We start from the raw sequence: 24,988 nt of genomic DNA on the forward strand, positions 1-24,988 counted from the left end.
AGTGTAAGCTATGTAATATTAATAAAAGATTTAAAAAACAGGTTGCCAGATCAAGTATCAGGTAGATCCTTGTGTTCAAACATATGGATTTGAATTTAAACTAAAGCATTCAATTGTTTAAGAGAGCCAATAAAAATGACTTGTTCAAGATGGAAAAACAAGATGGTTTAAAGCCATTCCAGGCTTTTGGGGTGGCCACGTGAGATGACTCCTGATCTCTTTGTGATCCAGTTCCGGTTTTCCCAAGGGTCCGATCTGAATTCCTGCTGTTCTCTCTCACTCTCTCTGAGATCAGTGAAAAATATCTCGAACCGTCCTGACTGGCTTTCTCTCTCTCCTCACCTTTACGCATTATGTCTGCACTGACGCCTCTCATTTCGCTCCTGTGCAGCTCGGCGTTGGTTTAATCTCGGAAATATGGATTGACTTTGATTTTCCTCGGTCGCCTGTTGAAGTTTTAAAGCGCATTTCTCGGGCTGATCGTGCCTCTGCTCAGCGAGCTTCATGCTTCCCTCGGCAACTTTCGGAAGTAACTCGTTCCGGACGCGTTCACACTGTTGAACTGATCCGTGCGCGCGATCAGAAGGATTTTAAATACGGATTGAGTTCGAGACTTTTCACACTTCTTTTATTTGTGTTTAAAGTGATGGCGGAGCGGGGAGCCCGGCTGCTCCTCTCTCTTTTCTGCCTCACAATCACAGTTTCACATGCTGAAAAAGGTAAGATTCACGAGCGTTAAAACTTTCTGTAGCGCGACCCGCCGTCTGTTAGTGTGGAAGTGACAAATTTGTGTAAATTTATGCAAGACTAACATTTAATAACTTCTGCAACTATCACAAAATGCAGTTCATCGAACACGCTCTGTTCATAAATCAAAACATATGTGTAATATCGCTTTTTAATCTTTATTTGCCCTGAAAAGGCTCATTAATGATCTGCATTAACACCTTCACATAATCACCTGAATAGAAAACCTAATTTCTTTATTAAATAATGAGTCGCCAAACCGGCCTCATGAAGTCTCGTTAGTTCTAGGCTAATAATCTAATGTCTGTGGAAATCAGTGCTTAGACACTGTCTCTGGAAGAAGTCATAGATCTTTTGCATCATATCTTGCAACAAAAGTGATTAATCAATGATATTTTATTTGTACAGAGGGCATAAGTCGAATAGGGTATTTGTTTTCACTGCACACTTGAAAGAAAGAAAAAAAGAGAAAAATGTGTTTTGGGAACAAGAACATCTATCTTATTTATTTTGGTGGCTGTGCAATTCTGTGTTGAAGAATGAAAGTGAATTACTTTCCTCTGCTTGAAACCAAAAAGAATATACCTGGGACAAAAACGGTTTCTTACATATATAATATTCACACTGAAAAGACCGCACCTATACCTGAAAAAGGTGCATTTCAACCATTAATTAATGCTGCATATAGGCAACATAATCAGTGTAAAAACATTTATGGTTTCTAAAACATTCTAAATGGAAAATCGTGAATAAACAACTGTTATGAATAAGTACATATAAACTCTGACACGACAATAGCAAAGTTAAAGATTGCATTTCATTTACAAAGAGCCAATGCAGCAACAGAGGCGTCTCTGATACAGGGACTGAGCAGGGTCAGAGCTACCAGATTTTATTTTAAGTACTGTTTTATGTGCCATCGCATTGCATTCTGGCATAGAATATGGATCCAGCATAGAGCAGCGTTAACTCAGCTGTGTAAATATTCCTTTAGAGAAGGTGGTTGTGGTTTTTGCTTCAGAGCAAAGAAATTTAATCGATCAATCTTTTCTTAGTGCATTCATAACATTTGTTGAAATTGAATACGAAAAGGCTCACATTTAATTTGTGATGCATCATTTAACTCCTAGTATTGGCTGCATGCTTTCACTAGTTTGTATCTGTGAGCTTGTTTATTAGGATCACGTTTGCCGGTGAGAGCAGGCCGTAGTGGAGTTCGTGGCTGGGCTGTCTTGCGTGCGGAGGCTGATGAAAGCTGCTCTGCTGCATGAAAAGCAATGTGCTGTGGTAAAAAAATCACAGGCTTTGCTGGAGATCAGTACAAAAGAGAGGAATGGGGGGCTGGGTGGAATGGGCAGACTCTGTCTGGAAAGTAATAAAACCAGGAGATTAAGGGGGGAACAGGGAGTTCCTTTGGGAGTTTTGATTGATTCCAGAGAATTGGACCTACATGCGGAGAGCGAGTTTCAAGTTACTAATTGTGGGGTCCCCTTCCGAAAATATGTATTTATTTGAAACACTTTTTTTTTTTTTTTGAGGTCCTGAAGCACACGTATGCGAATCAAAAGCAGTTTTGAAAGTTCAGGTGACCTACAGCTCACTGATAACGGCATTCCAACATTTCATTGTGCCGGAAAGGAAATGGGCATGTCTTCATGGAGAGTTTTTTTGTGGGTTATTTTGAAAGTTGTCATTGCACCCTTTTCACATCCCATCTTATCTGCATAATCCTGCTGGGAGAGAATTGTGTGCTGATGGCTTCCCTGTGGACAATGTAAACATCATGCTAAACTGTATAAACATCAGCGCTGTAAGCGATCTGCTTCCTTCTCAGAGGCCTTCATTGCACAGACCCAAGCAGGACATCAAAAAAAGGACAGTGTTATTCTAACAAAGTTTTTGTATACTTGGTTATTATTTAATATAATTTAAGGTTATTTAATTCTAATTTTTTTTTTGAGTGGCTCATTAGAAAGCTTTACAATGCTTTATTCTACCTATTTCACATCATTACAAAGTTAGTGTAGGCCTAGTAATAAACTTGTTATTAGTATATATCATCAAAATACCGGCAACTGTAAATACTCTCCATAGCCAAAAACAACAACAACAACAAAAAAAATATTGCTTTCAGCCAAAGTACTTTTGGAGGTCAGAATCCATTGACCGAAGCCATAAACTGTGTAATTATCTTTTCTTGCACACAGTTTGGATAAAACATGTCAGCTGTGTGGATATACTTTACTATTAATAAAAAAACTACCAATGTAAATCTAAACTACAATTGTTCTGAAATATTCCTTGCTGTAGAAATTTACTATGCCTGGTTTAATACCTTATTTTAATAATGCAAACTTTGTTTTTGGTTTTGGTCAAATGACATCTTTAATTTTGGAGTCAGTCAAAATATAATTTTGCAACACAATGTTGTTGGTTTAAATAACTTGCTTAAATTATTCTGTGCCATGGCATCTTTCTAATGGCATCACTGGACCATGGTAAGCTGTGTTGTATGTAGCTTATTTTCAGAATGTAGAGAGATGTATTTTTATCATAGATAAATGGATGCCTTTTCTGGTAATATCCCGTCAGTGCAATAGCCTGTTTGGCCATATAGCAGTGCGTTGTTTTGCATTATAATTATGATCCAAAGTCATCATTACTGTTGCAGCTGCATGTTTTCAGATGTCAGTGAACAAAGAGGATCAATATCACATAACAAATTAAGTATTGTCAGCAATTGAATCTAGCTGGAAATAGGGCATCACAATAAGCTCCAGCTGAGAGATCTAGCCTTCAGTATTCTTTATTAATTTAGATGGACAGTGAGCCCTTGGCTAATTGCCTAATGTGCAAATGAATGCTTGATAGTAGCATGTAAATGGATTATGATTGATGGAGTTATTTGTTTATTGCACTAGCGGCAAAAGTGCTGGTTAATAATTTGACCTGATATTTGTCAATGTATAATTTGGGGTTCTTTGTGAGGAAATCAAACCCTTTCATTGTCCTTATACTAAGCGATATGGCATTGCATTGATATGTTTGGGACGGTGTGTATACCTACTATTTCATACTATGTTATGCCAAATTGATTTGGATTTGAATTAAATGGAATTGAATGGATGACCTACTACATTCACCAAAATGAGGATACAACCAGAGCACAATTCACAGGATACTGTATTCCAGAATGCAATGCACTCAACTTTTCCCACTATCTACATGGATGGTCAATATCATCTCTGTTTCTTGATTTGCCATTAGATCAGACAGCGAAAATGTCATATTTTGTTTCGACGACAGAATGTAAGTCGTGGTTTCAAACATGCCACGTAGTGAGATCATATGGCAACAATTTAGCATACTACAGTTTGAAATGTTTAATGTTGCATGCTGTTTCAATTATTAAAAAAAAAAATAGTATAGTATATACTTCACAGTGTATAGTAAGTGGTACGTAGGCTCAAGTATTCCATTCCAAGCTTGCCTTTACTAGATTGGCTGTGCCAGGAAGCCTTAACATCAACACAGATTGCTTACCAGCATTTCTTTTGGTGGTCTCTAAATTGAGGTATGAATGGTTAGAGCTACTTGAAAATTTGAGTGCAATTATTGAAATGGTGAGCTTCCGCTTTATGAGATTATTGGAAAGATTTTTGGCGATCCAAGCCAACCTTGCTCAATTCTGCGCCATTGCCATCAGTAGTGTATCATTATGTTACTGAGTGCACTATTTTAGTGTAGCATTTGAGAAAATTACCAGTCTACGCAAATACACATGAGGTAGTGTACGGCTTTTTGTTGTTGTTGAAGGAATTCCGATGAAATGGTCATGTCTACAGAATGTTTGGTGGTCAACACCCTCATTTGGGATCTGAGTGGTTGCAGTTCCCAGTGGATCTCTGTTTGCGGGTGAATTCTTGCTGCTGTGTCTCTTGCCAGACTCAACAGCTGGAGAAGATTATGATGCATGTACTTGGTGAAGTGAAGCAAAATCCAACTAGAGGTTCTGATAAGCCATTTGCAGTGTCTTCTTCTTGGTGTGAGTATGTTCACCTTTACAAATCCAGAATTATGCTAATATTAAATTGTATTTGAATAGCTCCAATTATGAGGAGCTATACAGTATAATTTATTATTAGTAAAGACACAACGCTATTACTATTGCTCATATTTAGGGTTAAAGATTTGAACAAACTTCTTAGAATGTAACTCATCCTACAGCAGATGCAAATCATAATCCAGTTTTGGTATTGGATATATATTGTCTAGGGTTATTCCGATACTCGTATCGGAAATTCCACCGATACCACAAAAAATTCTGGGTCGGTATCGGCGAGTACTTGAACCCATGTACCGATCCGATACCATTTTCTTAAACAAGACTATAGTTATGCACGCTAGCTGTGCTTAACGCTGCAAATCGCAAATCAATTCTTCTTCAATGCTTAGAATGCAAACACAAGAAGTTGTGCTGTGTTGCCACAAGAACCCAGTATTTAGAGCAGCGAAGAAGAAATACAAACGTGCTAGCACATTGCCAGTAAACCACTCGCATATGCGACTAAATCTTCACCCTGGGTGACTAAATGATGTCTAATATTAGCCACTGGCTAATAAATAATCAGATTTTACTCGCCAGTGTGTGAGTTGGAGGCTATGTATAAGTTTAGCACAGATAGGGTATCGGAACATCTCTAATATTGGCTTATATTAAATATTTAATTATTATTGCTCATTTCCCCTATTTTTTCAATAATACTCTGCATCGGCCAGAATTTTACATCACTTAACTTGAGGAGTACACCACTTAAGTACATCACTTAACTTGAAGGAGGACCTGAGTTGTATGTAGGGCCAAGAGTCTTAGTTTGTTATGCAACAAAGATGTCCTAAAAACTGAAAAGGTTTGGCTTTGTGTTTTCGAAACATTGTGCATACAGACAACAATGTTGTGAAAATGATCCCTGTTCACACAGATTCGTGAAAATTACTACAAATGTTGCATTATGACAGGCCTGTAGTTGGCAGTGTCACTTTGTAAAGAAACACTACATGCCTGCACGCAACACGTAATACATATGTGCATGACGTTACTATTTTCACAAATATGCGTTTTTGTAGTTTACAAGACAATAATGGTATTGTTTTTTTATTTTTAAACACAGCTCAGTTTTAGAAAATAAAAATTGATTCTGTATTGTTTGTATGTGTGATTTCTCCGCAACTTCCGGAGTTCTTTTCTGCATATTTCACAGTCAGCACCATACCGCTGATCCCAAACACTGAACTAGAGCACATAAGAGCTCTCAATTGCGGGAAACCATTTTTCCATGTGCAAAACTGGTCTGTTCTCTGCTCAGTCCAAATAAAACCCATTTACTGCTGACCCAGTTAGTTTGGAATGTTTAGATTTTGTTCTTCTTTCCGACAATGCATGGGCAGCTCACATGCACTACCATATTAATTAGTATTGTTCTCTCTCCATCTTCCTGTGCTGCTAGTTGAGCTGTCATGAAATGGGGTCTGCTTTGTTTATGGCCTGTTGTGTAGCATTTCACTTAATCACAAAAATCTGAAAGGACCAGTCATTACAGTCTCCACACACCTGCTGAATATGCTGACAAGCGAACTTGTTCTGTAGTTCCCTAGATTCGGTTCCCTGTTCTCAGCGGTAAATGTTATATGTGAGTAATGACAGCATGAACTGATATCTGTGCCAAGTGTCCCGGCAGACTAAAGCTGTGAAATCATTGAAGGTTATTGAAGCACCCTGTTGTAGTTGCACATTGCTTGAACGCTGATGACGGGCACTGCAGGGGCCTTTCCCTCACGGCTCTGTAAAAAGGCCTCAGTGTGGCAGAGAGCTGTAGTCTGTAGATGTATCACTGAAGATGGATTGTGTATAAGCTCAGTGCCAGTCTGCCTGAACTTAGCTTGTTGCTCTTGGCAGCTCAAGACATGCTTAAGATCTTCTCGATGAGCCATCCTGAGGTTGGCTTTTGGTTTATCGCAAAGGTCCAGAAAGGGCTCGGCATACCTGCCTGCTCAAAAAGCAAACACTCCTTCCTTTGCTTAACCAAGGGAGTGTGGAAAATGGAACACTGGGACTCAAAATTTAAACAGTGCAGTATTTGCCCTTTTTTTATGTAAATTAGTAACCTGAATTTTCCAGTTGTCACTAATCATTAAGGTGTATCTAATTCATCTGAAAATTCACATTTTAATATATTTTTCTATTACAGTGGTATAAAATGTATATATCTTTGGTTCCGCAAGATACAAAATTGGAAAATTGAATATATTGATTGATCTTTTTTTATATTACAATGAATGTGAACTGCAGCTGCAAGCTTTGAAAAAGAACGACATAGGAGTGAATAAATGGTGGTATATTCTCTGAATGTTTATTTGACAAAGGCAGGATGTGTCAAAGTTTTCGCTTAAATGGTTTCTTAAGATGCTTTTCTGAATAGATCTGTTCGAATGCATGTTAATTATGTATTTCATAATTGACATGTTTACTGAATCTTTGTTTTTGTTAGCCTAGGTTACATCATATGCTGTGAATACTGTATCTTGACTGAAATGAGTCTTTGAAAGAGGTCAGGTGGATACAGTTGCTTTTGTGATTGTGAGATATCCTCTTTATTCTCTTCATAAGTCCTCGAGAAGGCCAGGAAGAGCTGTGCTTTACTTAACATTGATGGTGTTTCACATCATGTAGATTTTTACATTTTCTAGGCATTGTTATGGTGTAAGACAGTTTGGGTGGTTTCTAGGGTTTTCTTGTTTCCATTTATAACTTGTAGATGGTCTTGCAGCTGCAGTGCTTGCAAGATGAGATATGAAGAATTTCCTCCTGATGGTTAGGAGCAGCGGGAATGATGGAAACCAGCTGCTCTGGGTCCCTGACCTCAAGAATTGACCTCTGACCCTATGATGGATAAATGCAACTTGAGAGAAAACAGCCAGGGGAAGAAGATAAAGCACCTGCAGAGTAGGCCTGACATTCCAGCACTGGACCCTTGGACACGTGTCACATGATCCCACTGAGAGAGTTTGTATGGAAGGGGGCATCATTAAAGGGAGGCCAGCTGTTACTGTATGAGCTGTTTTATGGAAAAGACTTGATGAAAATGCATATTTGACCAACTACCTGTGGAATGAGTATGCCTACGTGGAACCTGCACCTACAGAAAATCCACAGAAAGCTTCACAGGTTTCCATAGAATGGTAATTTCACAAAAGTTTCATCCAATCTGTTTCTTTGAATTAGAAAAATATTCAGTCTAATTATTGGATGATTTTGTCCCCTTTATCAAACATTTCATTAGTGATTCAAAAGTAATTTTCTTTTGAAAAGTTCTAAGCACACTGAGTGCACTAGTAACTTTCAGCCAGTATTAAGAGTTTAGTACTCTGAGCAGTTTAACACATTTCACCATTTAAATTCATTCAGCACAATTCTTTATGCAGATTGCATATGGGCCTCGAAATAAGTAATTGCTGCTACAGACCTATGCAAATGTACCGCTTTTCACTTAGGTACATGAAAATGAAGGAAATTAGCTGGGGGACGATCGGCATTTAATATTTGACTAAATTAAAGAAGGCTTTTTTTTTTCCTGGAGCAGAGGGAAAACCTTCCTGGGATTCCTTTTATCAAAAGTATAATATTTTTCTTGTTTCTGTTGTCTCTCACCTTATAATAAGGTTTGATTTTGGTAATTGGACAATTTTGGAAGAGATGGCAATCGCCCATGATTTTCTGCTGTGGTATCGGGCCCATTATGTTCATCAAAACGCAATTACAGGAAGCCACTCTTCCAGGATCTTTTTACGTATGGTAATTATACAAAATACTACTTTTATCTTCCATTTCTTACCTCTAGACACTTGCACAATCGCCCCACTTCATCTGAATTAGCCTAAGCAGAATCATGTACACAATAACTTGATGATTGGATAATTTGCAGTTGTAATCAGATGATATAACAGTCATTACCCTTTATATCTTTTCTGGGGCAAAATAGACCATTTGGGTTTTATATATCTATAGCTAGTAAGGTTTCACAGAGGAATTACTAAAAGCAGATAAACCTCTTCACTGGGCAGTGGGCCGGTCCGACCCACCCATACCAGCCCACTTCATAGCCTTACTGCTGCTGCCCGCATTCCCAGCATGGCTGGGCCAGTAATTCACGGTCAGGGTGGTGTCGCACATTGCTTGTCGAAAAGAGGGGGTCAGGGGTTCAATTGCTCCCCCTGGGTAGAGTCTTCGATACATAGTGACTGTACAGCTGCCCCACGCTGACTACAGTGGTAATTAATTTCTAATGAGAGTTAGACCACTCGCTTGTGCCAGCCTGCATTGAGCCCACAGGCTCCAGACATATTCTTCAATGCCCCATTTATTTAAAGAGTGTGTAATATTCTCCAGTAGGTCAAAAGTTCCATTCTGCGTTATGATGTCGATTCTCCTCGTGTAATCTCTCCTAGTAGCTTTTCAGCACTTTTATTTTGATTAGATCGCAATATGGCGATATGAAAAAGATTGGTCTTTTCAGTCTTATGTGAGATAAAATGCATTTTTTTGCACTTCTGGTTCTAGTTCAATAAACAAATTCATTTCATTTTTTTTATATAGTTACTCTCTTTCTTTCTCGTTCATTGCTCTTAGTGGAAGCGCGCATTCAGTCGCTTTTAATTAAAGTAGGTGACTTGTGTATTGTGGTTTTGGGTTAGTGCTGAAGCGGCTTGCATTGATAAAATTTCCTGAGAGGAAACTGTACTGTGAAATACAGGAAGCCATTAGGAAGTCTGGCCCTCACATCTATCTGCAGCCAGCAAACAGTGTCCAGCCCCTAAGCACTATGAATGAGCTTTAGTGCTCATGAAGATAATTTTGTTTTGAAATCAACAACAAAACCCACAGAAAAACACAGCATTCTGATTTCATGCTGCCAACACTACAAATAACTGGAGTGTTCTCTGAGGCAAAATAGAGTTGATGTTTTGGTTATTTAGTTTTTTCATTAGTAATGCATGAATGTTTATCTGAATAAACCATATTAATATGTAGTTGCTAAGGTGCTCTAAATTGTTGTTCTTTTATTATTGTGCAGTTGTTGTACTGAATGGTTGCTGGTAGTAATGCGACAACCAAAAATGGACTAAAACAACAAAAGAAAAAAAGGTTTTGTTCGAAATAGTTTTGGAGGGCCTAAAACATTGATCGAACTGTAGAACTGTACAGTTCAACAATTGGTTCGTAGGTACATAATTGGTGGTTTTCAACCAAATTAATGCTTTGGTTTAATAAAAAAATACTTTTAGTGCATCATAGATGCTAGGGCATTAATACTTTGTTTCCTACTGGTCCAAGTCACAAGTTCTCTTTGAAGATGTTTGCATAAATTGTAAGTTCAATTGTTTAGAAAAGAAACAACACAGCACAAGTTTAAGATATTAGTTGAATTTCATGTATGTTCAAAATTGGTATGGCAAAATTTTAAAGTATAAGCAATGGTAATAGTAATGCTTGTAATTAAGGAAGCACTTAGAATTTTAATTTTTTTTCAATATTCAGTGGTTACTCTTTGAAATTTGTTGATATCCTCTCACGAGCCTTTCACAGAAATCATATCTCTTATTTTTGACTGATGTTCAGTTTAGCCTTTAGTCTTTCAATGTTTTAGAGAACCAAGAGTCTGCATAATTGAAGTGTACTGGGAGCGATGATCTTCAGAATGAGATTTACCTAATATAAACCTTCGTTCATGTCTAATGCTTTGTTGTGCACAAATTGATTTTGGGTCCTTGACGAGCTCTGGAACTCTTTCAGGTTGTTGTTATTGAACCCTTGTAACTGAATTACTCAAGGTAAACCTTTCCTAATATAATTTCAAGCTTTGCCGTCCATTTTCATCCGGCGAGTTCTTTCCTAATGAACAAGTAAATGTGACCGTTAAGGTTGTGTGTTTCTGGTGCATGGCAAATACAAAAAAATTAATGTTGTCTACTTGCACTTTGGATTTCTTCACCAGAAATGTTATACGGAGCATTGATCACCCATGAAATCACATATCGCCAAACATCACTCCAGAACCTCAGTGGAAAATTGACTAGCAGTTAAGTGGTTATGGAGCTGTACTGTATTGGGCCCCTGAGAACCTCTGCGATGCCTCGCTACGTATATCCCGTTGTGCGCTGCTCCTATTTGAATTTCAATCAGCGCTTGATGTGTTGTTATGTGAAGGCATGGGGGATGGATGTGAGCTGGAATATGTGGCGTGACCAACGGAGACTCATTTGAGGCTCATTTGTGTCCGCTCGCGTCCCAGGGGGCACATGCCGTAAACTGCTAGCCGCTGGGCTTGCAAACAGCTAGCTCGTGCTGTTCTCAGACTGGAGGTGGTACAATCAATATTAACCCCCTCCCTACCGCCTTCTCCTTCTCTGTTGTGTGTCACTTCATCATGTGCTGTCACATCTACCACACCTTAGTTTGCTATATTGAATTAAATGTGCTGTGGTATCAGCATTGCGCCTTTAGCCCATGTCATTCACTCCATGGGGGTTCACGAGCATAACTGTCTCCTGGACTCCATTAACCAGCCATATGTTTTATGGGTATTTACCATAATGTGTGATTGAATTATTCCACTCGTGACACCGTGTGTTTCTTACAAATGCATCGCATACGGGGAAATGCTAATTCTGCAGTTTCTCTACCTTTCCATATGGCGCCGAGTCTCTGCGGTGATACCAACTGAGCAGTTTTGAAAATGAGATTGTAGCCGACAGTGTGAAAAAAGACATTTAAGGAGAACGAAAAGGACAAAGCTTGCAAGATGAACAACAAATAATTCATGTTTTTCAGGTAGTAGCTCCACGGAAAGACACATTTGATCCATTTCCCCTTGCAGCCGACTTCCATTAATAATGGATGCTAGTTTCTCCCCCATCGGAGTCCTGCAGGGCACAAATTCCCCCTCCCAGCCCCCCACATTGCTCCACTGTGGTTCCCATCGTTGACTATCCTGGTTAGGTTCAGGGCTGAACTTATACATCATATCGCTCTCTGACTTACTCCTATTGTTGGTTTAGCCAAGTGCGTCAGGAGGTGTCTGCTTTGTTGTTACAAAGCCAACTGCCAAGAGATGACGTTTTAATAGAAATGCTGCTCTCTTTTGTTGAGGTCACATTGGACAATGCTTCAGATACCTACATGCTGTGCTCAAGGAGCCATGTGCTTTTTTTTATCCTTCTCTTTTAGCAGTGGCACAATGCGGGGAGGGGTCAGGGGCTGCATGAGCGCTGGAGATTTATGGCTAGTTTAGAGTTGAAGAGGAAAGCTGTGAGACATGCCAAGTGTATGATGTAAGAAACTGGCCAGTCTTACTCCCACTGCCACAGCGAATGAAGAAAGTGATGAATCAATGAGGAAAATTAAAGCATGCCTCGTGGTGATCTGATTCAGAACTCTGAATCCTGGGGGAAAAAAACTAGGTCATACCAGTTTAAGAGGGTCAGGTTGGTATGTGGAATATGATCGCTGGTTTGTTGGAGGTCTGAAACCAGGTCTAACCAGCTTAAAGGAATATTCTGGGTTCAATGCCAGTTAAGTTTATTCAACAGCATTTGTGGCATAATTCTGATTACCACAAAAGTACATTTCAATTTTTTTCTTTGAAAAAGTGAAAAATGAGGTTACTGTGAAGTACTTACAATGAAAGTAAAACATAAATACAAAGCTTATTATAAAAAGGTAACACTTTACAATAAGGTTCAATTAACATGAACTAGCAATATATTTGTTACAGGATTTATCGATCAGTAATCGATCATTGTTATCATCAGTATCGATCATTTGTTGTTAACATTAGTTCATGAAATTGCGACTGCTCATTGTTAGTTCATGTTAGTTGAGGTCTATTAAATAAAATTAACAGGTACAGCTTTTGATTTTAATAATATACTAATAAATGTTGAAATTAAAATGAATTGAGATTAATAAATGCTTTTAAACTATTTTCATTGTTATTTAATGTTAACAGATTAATGTTTTGGTTTTTAACGTAACATAACATTTTACATTAATTTGTCTATTAAAGCTGTGCAAATAACACCATTTTAAGGTTGTTTAAATATTTTTTTACATTCTTTTAGGCTTTATGATGTTGTGGTTTCATGGCAATGAAATTGATTTCATGATTTTTTTTCACGTTCACGCATTGTTACTGTCTATTCAGTTGAAATTGTGAGTATTTGACCATTTATAGACTGGCTCCATTCATCACTGAATTGAAACAACATTGAACTAAATTGAGCTGAAAAATGACACTATTATCTTCTGTAGAGCTGCTTTGCAGTTGAATTTGTTTCATAATTGATGAATTTTATAACATAACACTGTTATTTTCCAGTTTATTAATGTAAAGCTGCTTCGAAACACTATGTATTAAAATGATATCTAAATAAATGACAGTGCTTCACGATTTTGAAAAACATTATGCCACAAATGCTTCTGAAGATCATCTACCTAGTTGAAACTAGGACTTTCAGGTGGTAGTTCTGCTGATCAACCGTCTAGCTTGATTTCAGCTACATTGTTCAGTAGTGAAGAACCATTTTCTCAATCTAATAACACATCCACCTCATTTGATCACATACCAGCATTACCCATAATCCTCAGAAGCTCTGCTGCCACTGAAATGGGAGCCATGAGATGTGTATGAGGATATGCTGAGAGGTTTACTGATCCGTTGAGGAGCTAGTTGGTAATATCATGCTTTACAGAGGTGCCTGGATTGATCTGGCTTAGTCGAGTTGGCTTCTGGAGAACATATTTCCACTTTTTCCCATTTCTGGCAGTAGCAGAACCTGAATCATTATGTTAGGCCAGCGTTCAGACGTCCATCACACCATCACCATTAACTGTAATTATTAGAAAAAGAGCTCTTGTGTCTGGATGCTGTCTGAATCACATCTCTTCAGTCCCACATTTTAAAGATCTTCGCCCAAACAGGTGTTTTTCTGCCTGAGTTACGTTCTTTTAAGAGCTTATTAAAACTTGATTTTAGAAGTCGTTGTTAGTGAATGCTGACAGCGCTTGTTTAGTAATGTGTGTAAACAACACCTGCTTGAACTTTGCAAATTATGAAAATTTGAAGGCTCCGTCTACAGAGCAGTTTATTCATTTGATAATTCATCCGCTAATTGTGTGTCACTAATTTAACTTCTAGTTTTTCAATATTGGCTGCAGTAGCACTTATCTGAGCTTTGTGAATCTCATTTTCTTTCATTTGAAATGCAGTTTAAATCTCTCCATTACTTTTCAGTCGTCACAAAGCTCGAAATTATTTCCAGGGCTTCCAGGGTGTTTGCCATCCTAAAGGCGATTTCTGCTGTCCATCAGTCTTTATGTCATCTCATTGATCCCTGTAAGTCATGAATATGTAGAAGAGGCTGCTGAAAAGGAGATGGGAGGAGATATTGATGTTTGACATTGAGAATGTGCTAAAATAGCACTGGAATCATTTTCTCTCGACACAGAGATTATGAACACTCTGGAGATTTTACCTCCATTTTGTTCACTTGCTTGATTTATTATTACTATTGGGAATGTAGAAGGTCTTTCTATCCTTTTGACATTGTGTGGTTTTAGGGTTGTGTTTGTCTTTGAACTCACACATCACCTCAGTGTTATTTTAGCATGTTTATATGCTTTTATAGTATTCATGTTAGCTTTTATTGATATATTTTCAGTTTTCATTTTCACTCGTTTTTGCAATTTTATGTGCTTTTGTCATTTATAATTAGCTATATTTCAGTTCCCTTTCGAAAGGGAACTCCACGCTGCGTCCTCTAGAGGGGGTTCCTCCCAGAATACATGCTGTTTACAGTAAATGTTGGTTACAGTGTTTACTTCCTTTTAAATTATATTTTTATTAAATATTTATTTAGGCCTATTTGTGAAAAATATTTTCTCATCTAAAGTATAAGTATGTTTATTTTACACATTTATTCTTTAATTAATTTTCAAATTATTTCGAAATAAATAAAATTGATATCGGCTTTATATCGGCCATCGGCCACCGTGCTTTCCAAGATATCGGCATCGGCTGTTAAAAAACTAGTGCTGCCACTAACGACTATTTTTATTTAGATTAATCTATCGACTCATTTATCGATTAATCTAAACAATTAATTTCCCACAAAAAAATCAACAATTAAATCCTTTTTTAAAGCAAACGTAAAGTGCAACATAGAGTGCAAGAAGCAAGTGTCCATAGTCCAAATCACTGAAATCAAAGTTCAGTATTATAGTGTAAGAATGACAACATATCCACGTGTTCTAGTCTAATAATACAATTATAATCAAAAAACACTTTTTAAAGGAGTATTTACCAGAAATATTATTTACCAGAATTTATTTAGGTGAAAAATGTAAATGTGCAGTATTTCTGGAAAAAAATAAAATTTATTTATGCCATTTATGACTCTAGTTTTATTGCTTTTTTTATGACTCTAATCATTTAAAACGTGTGGGACAAGATTTCTAACCCTAATTCTTAGTAATAGAATATACTTAATCAAAGTTGGTGTTCTAGTACCTAACCATAAGCAATAACTGTACAATAGTAAACACACTTCACCTGTAAAACAGATGTGACAGCAGAGAATTAGGAATAGACAAGCAGAACTCATGATATATGGAGGACAGGCCTGTGGCAACAAAACTAAGAACTATAATTTTTTTTTTTAAATTATGATTGCACATACCGTTAACACTGGCAAACCTCAAAAGCTACTCAAAGAATTCTTACCAATCACATTTAGAGGAGAATGTGTGTGGAGCACCATTCATAGCAGTGTTATTTGCCCATTGCCATGAAATATGCTAATTGCTTCTGTACAACTGCTGTAAAAGCAAATATTTCAGCTGCACCACAGACGTGAAGATTTGTCATAACCGGCAGGGTTATGTGTTATTATGAGAGATGCGCATGAATAGTGCATGAATAATGATTGTATACTGCATATCAGATGTCTAAATCGGTGTCTGCTGGAAAAAATGATCATGTTATGAGATGGTGTCATAAAAGACAAGGCAGATATTATTATATTAGTTCTCCGATATGAGCGTTTCTTCACCCAGGGGTAAAAGTGCGTTTTGAGGCTTTTGTTTTGATGCTCTGTACGTAAAGCATCATGTCTGGAACAAAAATCTGATTCTGATCACAAATGACAAAAGAAATGGAAAAGCGACATCTTTCAGCCACTGCTGTGTTCTGAATACAATTCTGTCTAAATTTAGTTGTACTGGGACCCAGTTTGTCTGGTTACCGTCTAGTGATCAAGAAAACAGCCAAAATGTTCCATTTGTTTAAAGAGGGAACTCGGTCATGTAAACTCTCATTCACACAGCACATAAATGTTCAAAGGGAATCAAATGAGCCTTATTTTGAGATGATTTCTATTTTTTATTGTGTGTTGGTGTTGGTCAGTGGCTTGGCAGGATTTTTACTTTTCCAGCAGACTTTTAGCAAGCATGGATGGTTTTTAAAGGGATTGCAAGGGTAAATTATAATCTTTACACTCTTTAATTAAACGTACCCTGTGTGGTCTTGGATATTTTTACATGTCGAGCTTGAACGTTCTCAATCTGTTTCGTTTAGACTGACACCTCCCACACTGAGAGTTTGGAAACGTGGTGATAATGTAGATGTTATGTTCAGCTATGGAAAAAAAAAAAAGATCATGGAAAGAAACCACAAGATTTCAAACTGTGGCGAGCGCACAATCCAAGAATTCATTTCAAATGATGACTGTGTGGAACTTGATACAGGGTGTCCATACTTAAAAAATTTAACATGTAAGTAATATCATTTATATATACAAACTATAAGTTTTTTAAATATGTTTTGAAGCAGTCTCTTATGCTCTCCAAGGCTGTATTTATTTGATAAAAAAATACTGTAAAAACAGCAATATTGTGAAATACTATTACAGTTTTCTTTTTTTGATACTTTTTAAAATATAATATATTCCTGTAATGGCAAAGCTTCATTTTCAGTGTCACATGATCCTTCAGAAATCATTCTAATATGCTGAGTAACATTTATTATTTTCAGTGTTGAAAACAATTTGTGCTGCTTAATGTTTTTAAGGAATTCTTTGAATATATTTTTTAAAGAACAGCATTTTTGTGAAATAGAAATCTAGTCTGTCTCAATGTCTTTACTATTACTTTTAAAAAAGTATACTTAATCCAAACTTTTGAGTATATCATGGTTTCCAACTTTTTCCTGAGCTCAGATTAGAATATTGGTTTTCTCAAGGATCATGTGACACTGAAGACTGGAGTGATGGCTTTTGAAAATTCCGCTTTGCATCACAGGAATAAATACTATTTTTAAATATTCAAATAGAAACAGTTCTTAAATTGTAACATTATTTCACAATATCACTGTTAAGACCTGCATACCAAGACTCACTGTGAGTCATACTAGTTTGAAACCACAAGAGTGAGTATATGGTGACAAAAAAATAATAATTTGGCAAATAAAATAAAAATTGTGGATTTGCAGAAAGTGCGACAAATGTAGACATGAATGGTGATTTTGCTGCAATGTTTTAGGCAGACAGTCATTCCTGCCGGTCTGCTCTATTAGGCTGATATACCACTGATTAAATAAACTGTGAAAAAAACAAGACGAGATGCTGTTGTGCAATGGTTTCCAAGCCAGTCATGTCTTTTAGATTTTTGTTTGTTTGTATTTTTTGCTCTGCAGGACCAATTATTTGTCCATACTATGCACAGCCCATATGTTAATTTCTCTCAATCCATCCTTGATGAATACATGTTCCTCCATCTCCCATGGACATTGATTAGCATCTTCTAATGCTGCATCCCTCAATCAGTAGCTGGTTTCCTCCTATGGGAGCAGGAAGCCTCCTCCCCCCTCACTTGTTCTGCCCCTGCCCATGGGACTTCATAAATATCATTTCATCCAGTGGAGCCGCTGACATGGAGCAAAGGGCCGCCATAAATAATTCATCCTTAGTCCTGGCTCCCTGTTTAGGAAATCACACCACAAGATTTTTATTATGCAGGTTTGGAGCAGTTCATGATCCGAAGACCTCTTTCTTACTCTGAGAGAGATTGTGTGTGTGTGTGTGTGTGTGTGTGTGTGTGTGTAATAGTAGTTCTGTGTTTGTATCTCCTCCTCAGGTCCTTTCCAATATTTTATGTACACCTTTGGTCTTCGTACAGAAAAACCCTTGATCTTTGCCATCTTCAATCTTCTGCCTGGCCGTGCTTATTTCTTTCTACTTTGCTTGGTACTTGGGCAATATTTTGTTTAAGGCAAAAAATTTAAAATAGATTTGATTTGAAATCTCTCGCTGCCTCAAAAGCGCTGGTTTCAAAGATTTTCTTTCATTACTTATTCACAATCTCTTAAGTCTTTAAGATTCAAATATTCCCCTAGATGGTTTTATACTATTAGTCTTGAAAGGCTTTTAGAATATCTTCAACATGAATCCGTTTTATTTGAACAACCTTTTTTCCCACATAAACACTTTTATTTGCACTTGTTCATGAATAAGGGAAGGTTTTCTGTGCTATTGAAGTGGCCTTATTTGTATCTGCTAGAAACTTCATATCTGTGTGATTTGTTAATTTAAATTTGATCAAATTGTATCTAATTGCAGAGCTATACTAATTTTTGCAGTGCATGCAGTGATTTTCCATACACATGGACAGATGGCCAACTATGGCCAACAATGCACTCAACTTGACCTTTCATTTTGAGTGTGATGAATGTGGCAACAATGTATTACACTATTGCATTATGTTTCACATATTATTAAAAAAAAAATACTTAGAGTTATACTTTGTTGCACAAGTATTGCATTTCTATCATATATTCAGACCTTCTGTGTAGTGTTGTTTATTATCAATGCCATTTTCATGTGTTAGTTGTAGGTGCCATTTGGCCGTGAAACTATGCTGAAGCTCAGTGGAATGCTGAGAGGAATTCTGGAGAGCTTAGTGAAGCAGAGGCATATTCGCACGAGTTAGGTCTGCAGAGAGACAAAACAAGACAAAACAGCACTTCTGCACAGCAGAAACAGAAGCAAACCTATTTTTAACATAAAAGATAATTCAATCACGATTTGCATGATCCCTTAAGAGATTTGTTTGAAGTTATTGTCTCTCTCTGAGAAAAACAGAAAGCCTGAAAGCATTTTGAATTGGCTTATAGATGAATGGTTGTTTCTCCCTCTCTCGGCATTGCATAATGCAAGTAAATGCTATTTGAATAGTGTCTTAGGATAAATGTTTTCTCAGCAGAGACCATCGCTGACATTTCCACACAATGCTGGTACAGAGCTCTATGAGATCTGACAGCAAGGCTTTGCTCCTGAGGCACTGTCGGTTGTCTTTGTACAAATTGGTGTCAGTCTTAGCAGTTTAGTTTGGCCAGTAGACAGACAGTAGTCTCTCCGTGAAGAGCATTAGTGCTGCTGACTGCCCTGTGTGGACAAAGCTGATGTTTTCTTCCTGGCTTCGCTGATTTACAGCAGCTTTGTTTTACAGACATACAGTCTTAATCCACTACCAGAATAGCGCTCTGGCTTAAAGGGATAGTTTGGCCAAAAACGATAACTCTGATTTTTTGTCTTCTGTTGGCCACAAAGGAGATCTTATGCAGAGTGTTCACACTGAAAGTCGAATAATATCAAGTTAAATGACATAAAAGCCCCATAATGGTTCATGCTACTCATGCACTATATTATAGTTATAGTTTTTATTAATAATTTGTATTAGATTTTATATTATGTTTTCATTTTAATAGTCATTTTTCATATTATCATTATTTTAATACATTAGGTTAAAATGTTTCCTTGCTGGCTAGCTGAAAATAAAATATTTTCATTAATTAATTTATTTGTTGCAGTTTTAGTTATGTTAACTGTAATAACCCTGGCTATATTTCAAGTGTGAAACAGACCAAAACTTCACGTAAAATATTCACCACAGCTTTTAAATTTCATTTGCAGTTCTGCATATTCAAACATTTTATATTTTGGTTACGAATCAAAGGACAACCAGTGGCATTTAGAATCACTGACATCACAATGAATATTGTTGCAAACATGAGATTTGAAATGTATTAAGATGGCAAAAATTGCAAGCTGGTTTCAAACACACAATCATATTTAAGCATGTATGCTAATAGCTTTAACAAGTACTTTTTGCAATTTTAAAGTTAAATTTGTGACTTTTTCTGAGGATCGGTATGTATTTGATTAGATTAGATTCAACTTTATTGTCATTGCACATGTAAGGTACAAGGCAACGAAATGCAGTTAGCATCTAACCAGAAGTGCAATAAGCAGAGGTACAGGATATACAGTACCTACAATATGTTACATATGTACAGAAATATACAGATAAGGCAGTACTATGGACATAATTTACAAATTTTTAAATACTGTCAGTATGATATACAGATGGGTGATCTGAACATACTATACAGATGGATTATGCAGTAAATGTATGTATGCTATGAGCAAAAACTATGAACATAATTACAAATGGATATGAATAAGCTATACATTAAGATATATAAACACTAGTGCAATGGACATTGAAAGTGCATAGAAAAGTTTAATGTCCAGTACATAGTACTAATTTGATTGATTATCATCTTGTAATTCTTTTGAAATGGGATAGAAAGTCAGCGATATCAGACCTCCTTGTACATGAATAATGGCTGTGTTTCTTTCAGCTTTATTTGGCCTGAAATTGTGCCTGAGAGAGTCCATAAAGAGGGCTAAATTGATTTTAAATGATATGTATTGGACATTTAATTAATACAGCTAATTGACTGTGTGAGGGAACCATCATGCTGTTTGGCTTGGCGCTGTACAGATGCTGCCTCAGGAACTGACAGCCCCACACAGTCATGTTTTTATTGATTGTTTCTCGCACCCTTTGCCCCATAACAGTTGTCCAAGGCCGCAATAAACAATTAGCCTGTATCCGCTCTGCTTATAGCCTCAACATGCACCTTCCAGCCTGTGATTTACCCAGGGGAGGATGTTGGCAAACGAAGGCACCCCTCAATCGCTGAATGTCCCCCATCCCGCCCCGCCGTGCAGTCATAGAGGGCGGAGAGATGGGTGTAATCAGTCAGAGACCCCCCCCCCCCCCCCCATCAGTGACTATCCCACCCATGTATGGAGAATGAAGATAAATGCTGCTGTGGATGGGGATCAGGCTGCTCTTTTATGAGCCCCTGGAACTGTGACAGAGATATCTTCCCTCCAATACCTCCTCACGGACCTGGCTAATGTCGAATCTCGTTACTTACCATAATTTATTACATGGCTCTCTAGGTATGATTCTGATTGGTCAGATACAGCAGTCTGGATTCAGATATTTTTTTAATGTTATCCACTTCACTGTATTCACCACATTTTAACATAACAGCGGGTGCGATCTTGTTCATTTGTTGTGTATCCATCCGCAGATTATCCTTATTAACATTACTGGCCTATATAACTGGTTTAAATAATTGTTGTTTATGTTAATGGTTTTAAAAGAGATTTTCGGTCTGCCAGTAAGTCAGTGAATTTAATAAGCAGCAAATTTGGAGTTTACTGAGGCAAAAGTCATAGTTAATGGTTTGTTATTAGCGAGAAATGGACCTTAAAATAAAGTGTGACCAATAACACAAATGTAAAAATGGATATTTGGATATAAGTTTTCTTATATTTGAAGTTTTTGACAATCACCACCTTTGTGTACATTAAAGCTCAGCACACCGTTCCTTCTGTCAACCAACATCGTGAGGTGCATCCGGAGATGCTTTTTGACACTTGTTTTCTGTTTGCTGCTTTTCCTTGACTATTCGGTCCATCTCATCCATTTAAAAAAAATAAGGCATCTTTAAACAGCTGAGTTAAGGCTGCTCTGTGCCTGCTTAAAATTCTGTGTAAAGATGCAATAAAAGCCTGACTAAATTAAACCAGCATTGACCCACCTCAGCCCGTAATATAAAAGCATACAGTTGTATTTGCTGTGTTAATGCATTCATGCCACCTCTAAGCAGCATAAATAGTCTGTGTAAAGACACCTAAACGCCACTTCAGAAGTGCCTCTATGCCACCTTTGCAGTGTAAATTTGGTAATATTTTTAAAATATGATTTAAAAATTCACACATAAGGACAACTTTAGATCAAAGGCTTTTATGTACTTGCATAATATAAATTCAGACTGGTACTATACATATGTCTACAACATTAGAATGCTTAATCAAACAGTTCAATCTAACTCTGACTTATTATCACGTCAATATAGACAAGCATAGAAACTAACAGTGAGACATGAGCTGTCCCGAGCTGACTGAACCGCACTGTAAATCCTAAGCATCTCCAGCCCACAGAGCACCACAGGGCCTCGGAAAACTCGAATGGCAGTGATGTGTCAATGGAATGTGTCTTTGTGTGGCACCTCCAACTGAGCTTGTTGCTCCCAGCAGAGAAATCTGTTAGTCTGTAGGGCATCCTTCTCGGTCCGCTACCTTTTGTGACTCCTGGTTCTGAATTCTCAAAGCACTCTTATTTGCATCTCATTTTCGAATGACAAAGCAGCAGGGGTTAAAATTTCTGGTGTGGAACTGATTGCTTCCTGTTGAGGTCTTGGGCATGTATGCTGATCATAGATGCTCTTCTTAAAGAACTGAATCACTCGCACTTCTATGACAAAATAAACAAACACTTTCCTTTTCCTTTTCAATGAAGGAACACAAGTGCAAATTGCCGATAGCAGAAGAATGCCAGTAAAGCTAACAATGTAAAACATGTCAACAACAGAAAAAAAAAATTTTGCATATCCTCTAAGAAATAGCAGTATTTGCAAGCAGAAGAAATTCTACAGGCCATGCATTAGAATCAGACTGTGTCCGAAATTGAATACTCTCTGAGTTGGTACTTCTATAGAATAAGTAATTACTTCGCCACCATTCAGAAAAGTAGGTTTTATATAGTATGATTTTGTATGGTATGAATGTAATCCTGACATACTCTCGTACATTCGTCATGTTTGCTACTGTCATTACCAATACTGCCATTCACAAATCCTCTCCCATGGCCAGATGGAGTAATTAAGTATCCACCATGTAGGAGTGTAACGATACACTCATGTCACGATTCGATACAAATCATGATACGATACTAATGCGATATTTAAACCAAATAAAACAGACACATTTGTTGAGCATTTAAACATTTTGAACATTTAGGACTGTATCGATGTAATTCAATAAAAGATTTTTGAGTTTAAAACAAACAAAAGATAATAAATAATAAATTAAGACTATAGCAACCAGTTGTTAGTTGTAATACAAAGAATAAAAGTAGATATTTTCACTGTGCTTGTTTTTTTTCTGCATGGATCTGAACAGACAATTTGCATATGAAAATCAGACTGATTTTTTTGTGCTAAACATTTGTGTCGGTGTAAACAGACCTTAAAACTGCTACTTCGCATAATTCAATTTGCAAAGCACTTTTTGCAACGAATCACAAAATTCTGAACGGCCATTCTGAGTTGTTTGCACAAAATTGTGTAGAAGAAGGATAAGAATAGTGAAGTTTGACTGCAAGTGTGAGAGTTGGATACTGAGGCCTTGCGGGACAAGTATTAATTGAGACATTATTAGGATCGCCAGAGGGGCCAAAACACAGATCTGGTGGCCACTGGAACAAAGAACATTCACAGTGGATTTGACATTGTCCAGACACAGTGTGCTGGTGGCAGGGGAGGAGTTGCAGGCTGAGTGAACGCATACGAGCTGTGTCCAAACACTCTGACATCATGTGCACATTCATGCATGTCTGACACCCCCCTTCACGCCACACACATTCACACAAATATTCTCAAAGTGCACAAAGACCCTGGATAGAAACGACACGCTTTCTTTCTCCAACGGTTCTAGGTACATTGTTATTCTACATTCATACTGACAACCAGGCAAAATCCCTTCAACAAAGACACTTCCTGAAGAGGTTGTGCATTGTGTTCCGCTGAAAAGAATCCGCTATAAAGGCAGAAAGAACGTGGCACACAAACACAAAGAACACAGTAATAGTTTGTTGGATTGGACCTGGAGACTACTGCTGAAAGACCTCAATCTAAGATCTTGAATCACATGCACAGAATCAGAATCATTTCATTCACTGAATCATCCAGACAGACGAGTCATTTTGGAAAATTGGACTGAATTTTCATGTCAAACAATTGTGGGAACAAGTCTTAAAACCACAAAGTAGCATAATTCAATTTATTTGTGACCCTGGACCACAAAACTAGTCTTAAGTCCCTGGGGTATATTTGTAGCAATAGCCAAAAATACATTGTATGGGTCAGAATTATTGATTTTTATTTTATGCCAAAATCATTAGGACATTAAGTAAAGATCATGTTTCATGAAGATATTTTGTAAATTTCCTACTGTAAATATATTAAAACTTAGTTTTTGATTAGTAATATGCATTGCTAAGAACTTCATTTGGACAAGGCGATTTTCTCAATATTTTGATTTTTTTTTTTTTTTTTTTGGCACTCTCAGATTCCAGATTTACAAATAGTTGTATCTCGGCCAAATATTGTCCTATCCTAACAAACTATACATCAATGGAAAGCTTATTTATTCATCTTTCAGGTGATGCATAAATCTCAATTTCGAAAAAATTGACCCTTATGACTGGTTTTGTGATCCATGGTCACATTTGTGTTTTTTCACAATTGTGAAATTCTGAATTAACTGTATCCAAGATGAGGTAATAACGTATGACTAGTCGCGTATTACTTTTTGATGTTATTTATTTATTGTCTCTGTGTTTTGGTGAGAATTGTTTTTTGTCACTAAAACACAACCAAAATAATTTTAATCACATGATCATATTCCTTTGCCTTGTAAACACTCTGCTTTTGCTGTTGTACATTTAAGACCTCTTTATGATTGACTATAGTAACTGAAAATCAAGCTTAGAAACCCCCCAAAAATCTTTTCCCATATACTGTATACATATTTTCAAATATGTCCTCTTAAAGTGGCAAAACCAGTCCATGGCTCCCATTTCTCACAGATATGGGTGGATATACCTGTACCCACCTGACATAAGTCAACATGAAGTCATAATTGACTTTAT

The 24,988-nt window shown here is 37.1% G+C and overlaps 1 protein-coding gene across 3 annotated transcripts in view; it reads left to right on the forward strand.

Annotated features, from left to right (window-relative positions):
- Positions 1 to 278: 278 nt before the first annotated feature.
- The window catches only part of LOC306885283 (neogenin-like), a 154,483-nt gene continuing 129,773 nt past the window's right edge, over positions 279 to 24,988 (forward strand). For all 3 annotated transcript variants that reach the window (XM_079441708.1, XM_079441706.1, XM_079441707.1), the window contains exon 1: positions 279 to 719. In XM_079441708.1, the coding sequence (XP_079297834.1) occupies positions 647 to 719 (73 nt within the window). In that variant the 5' untranslated portion in view covers positions 279 to 646. The remainder of the gene's footprint in view (positions 720 to 24,988) is intronic.

This window comes from Barbus barbus, assembly GCF_936440315.1.
Source record: "Barbus barbus genome assembly, chromosome: 2".
NCBI lineage: Eukaryota > Metazoa > Chordata > Actinopteri > Cypriniformes > Cyprinidae > Barbus > Barbus barbus.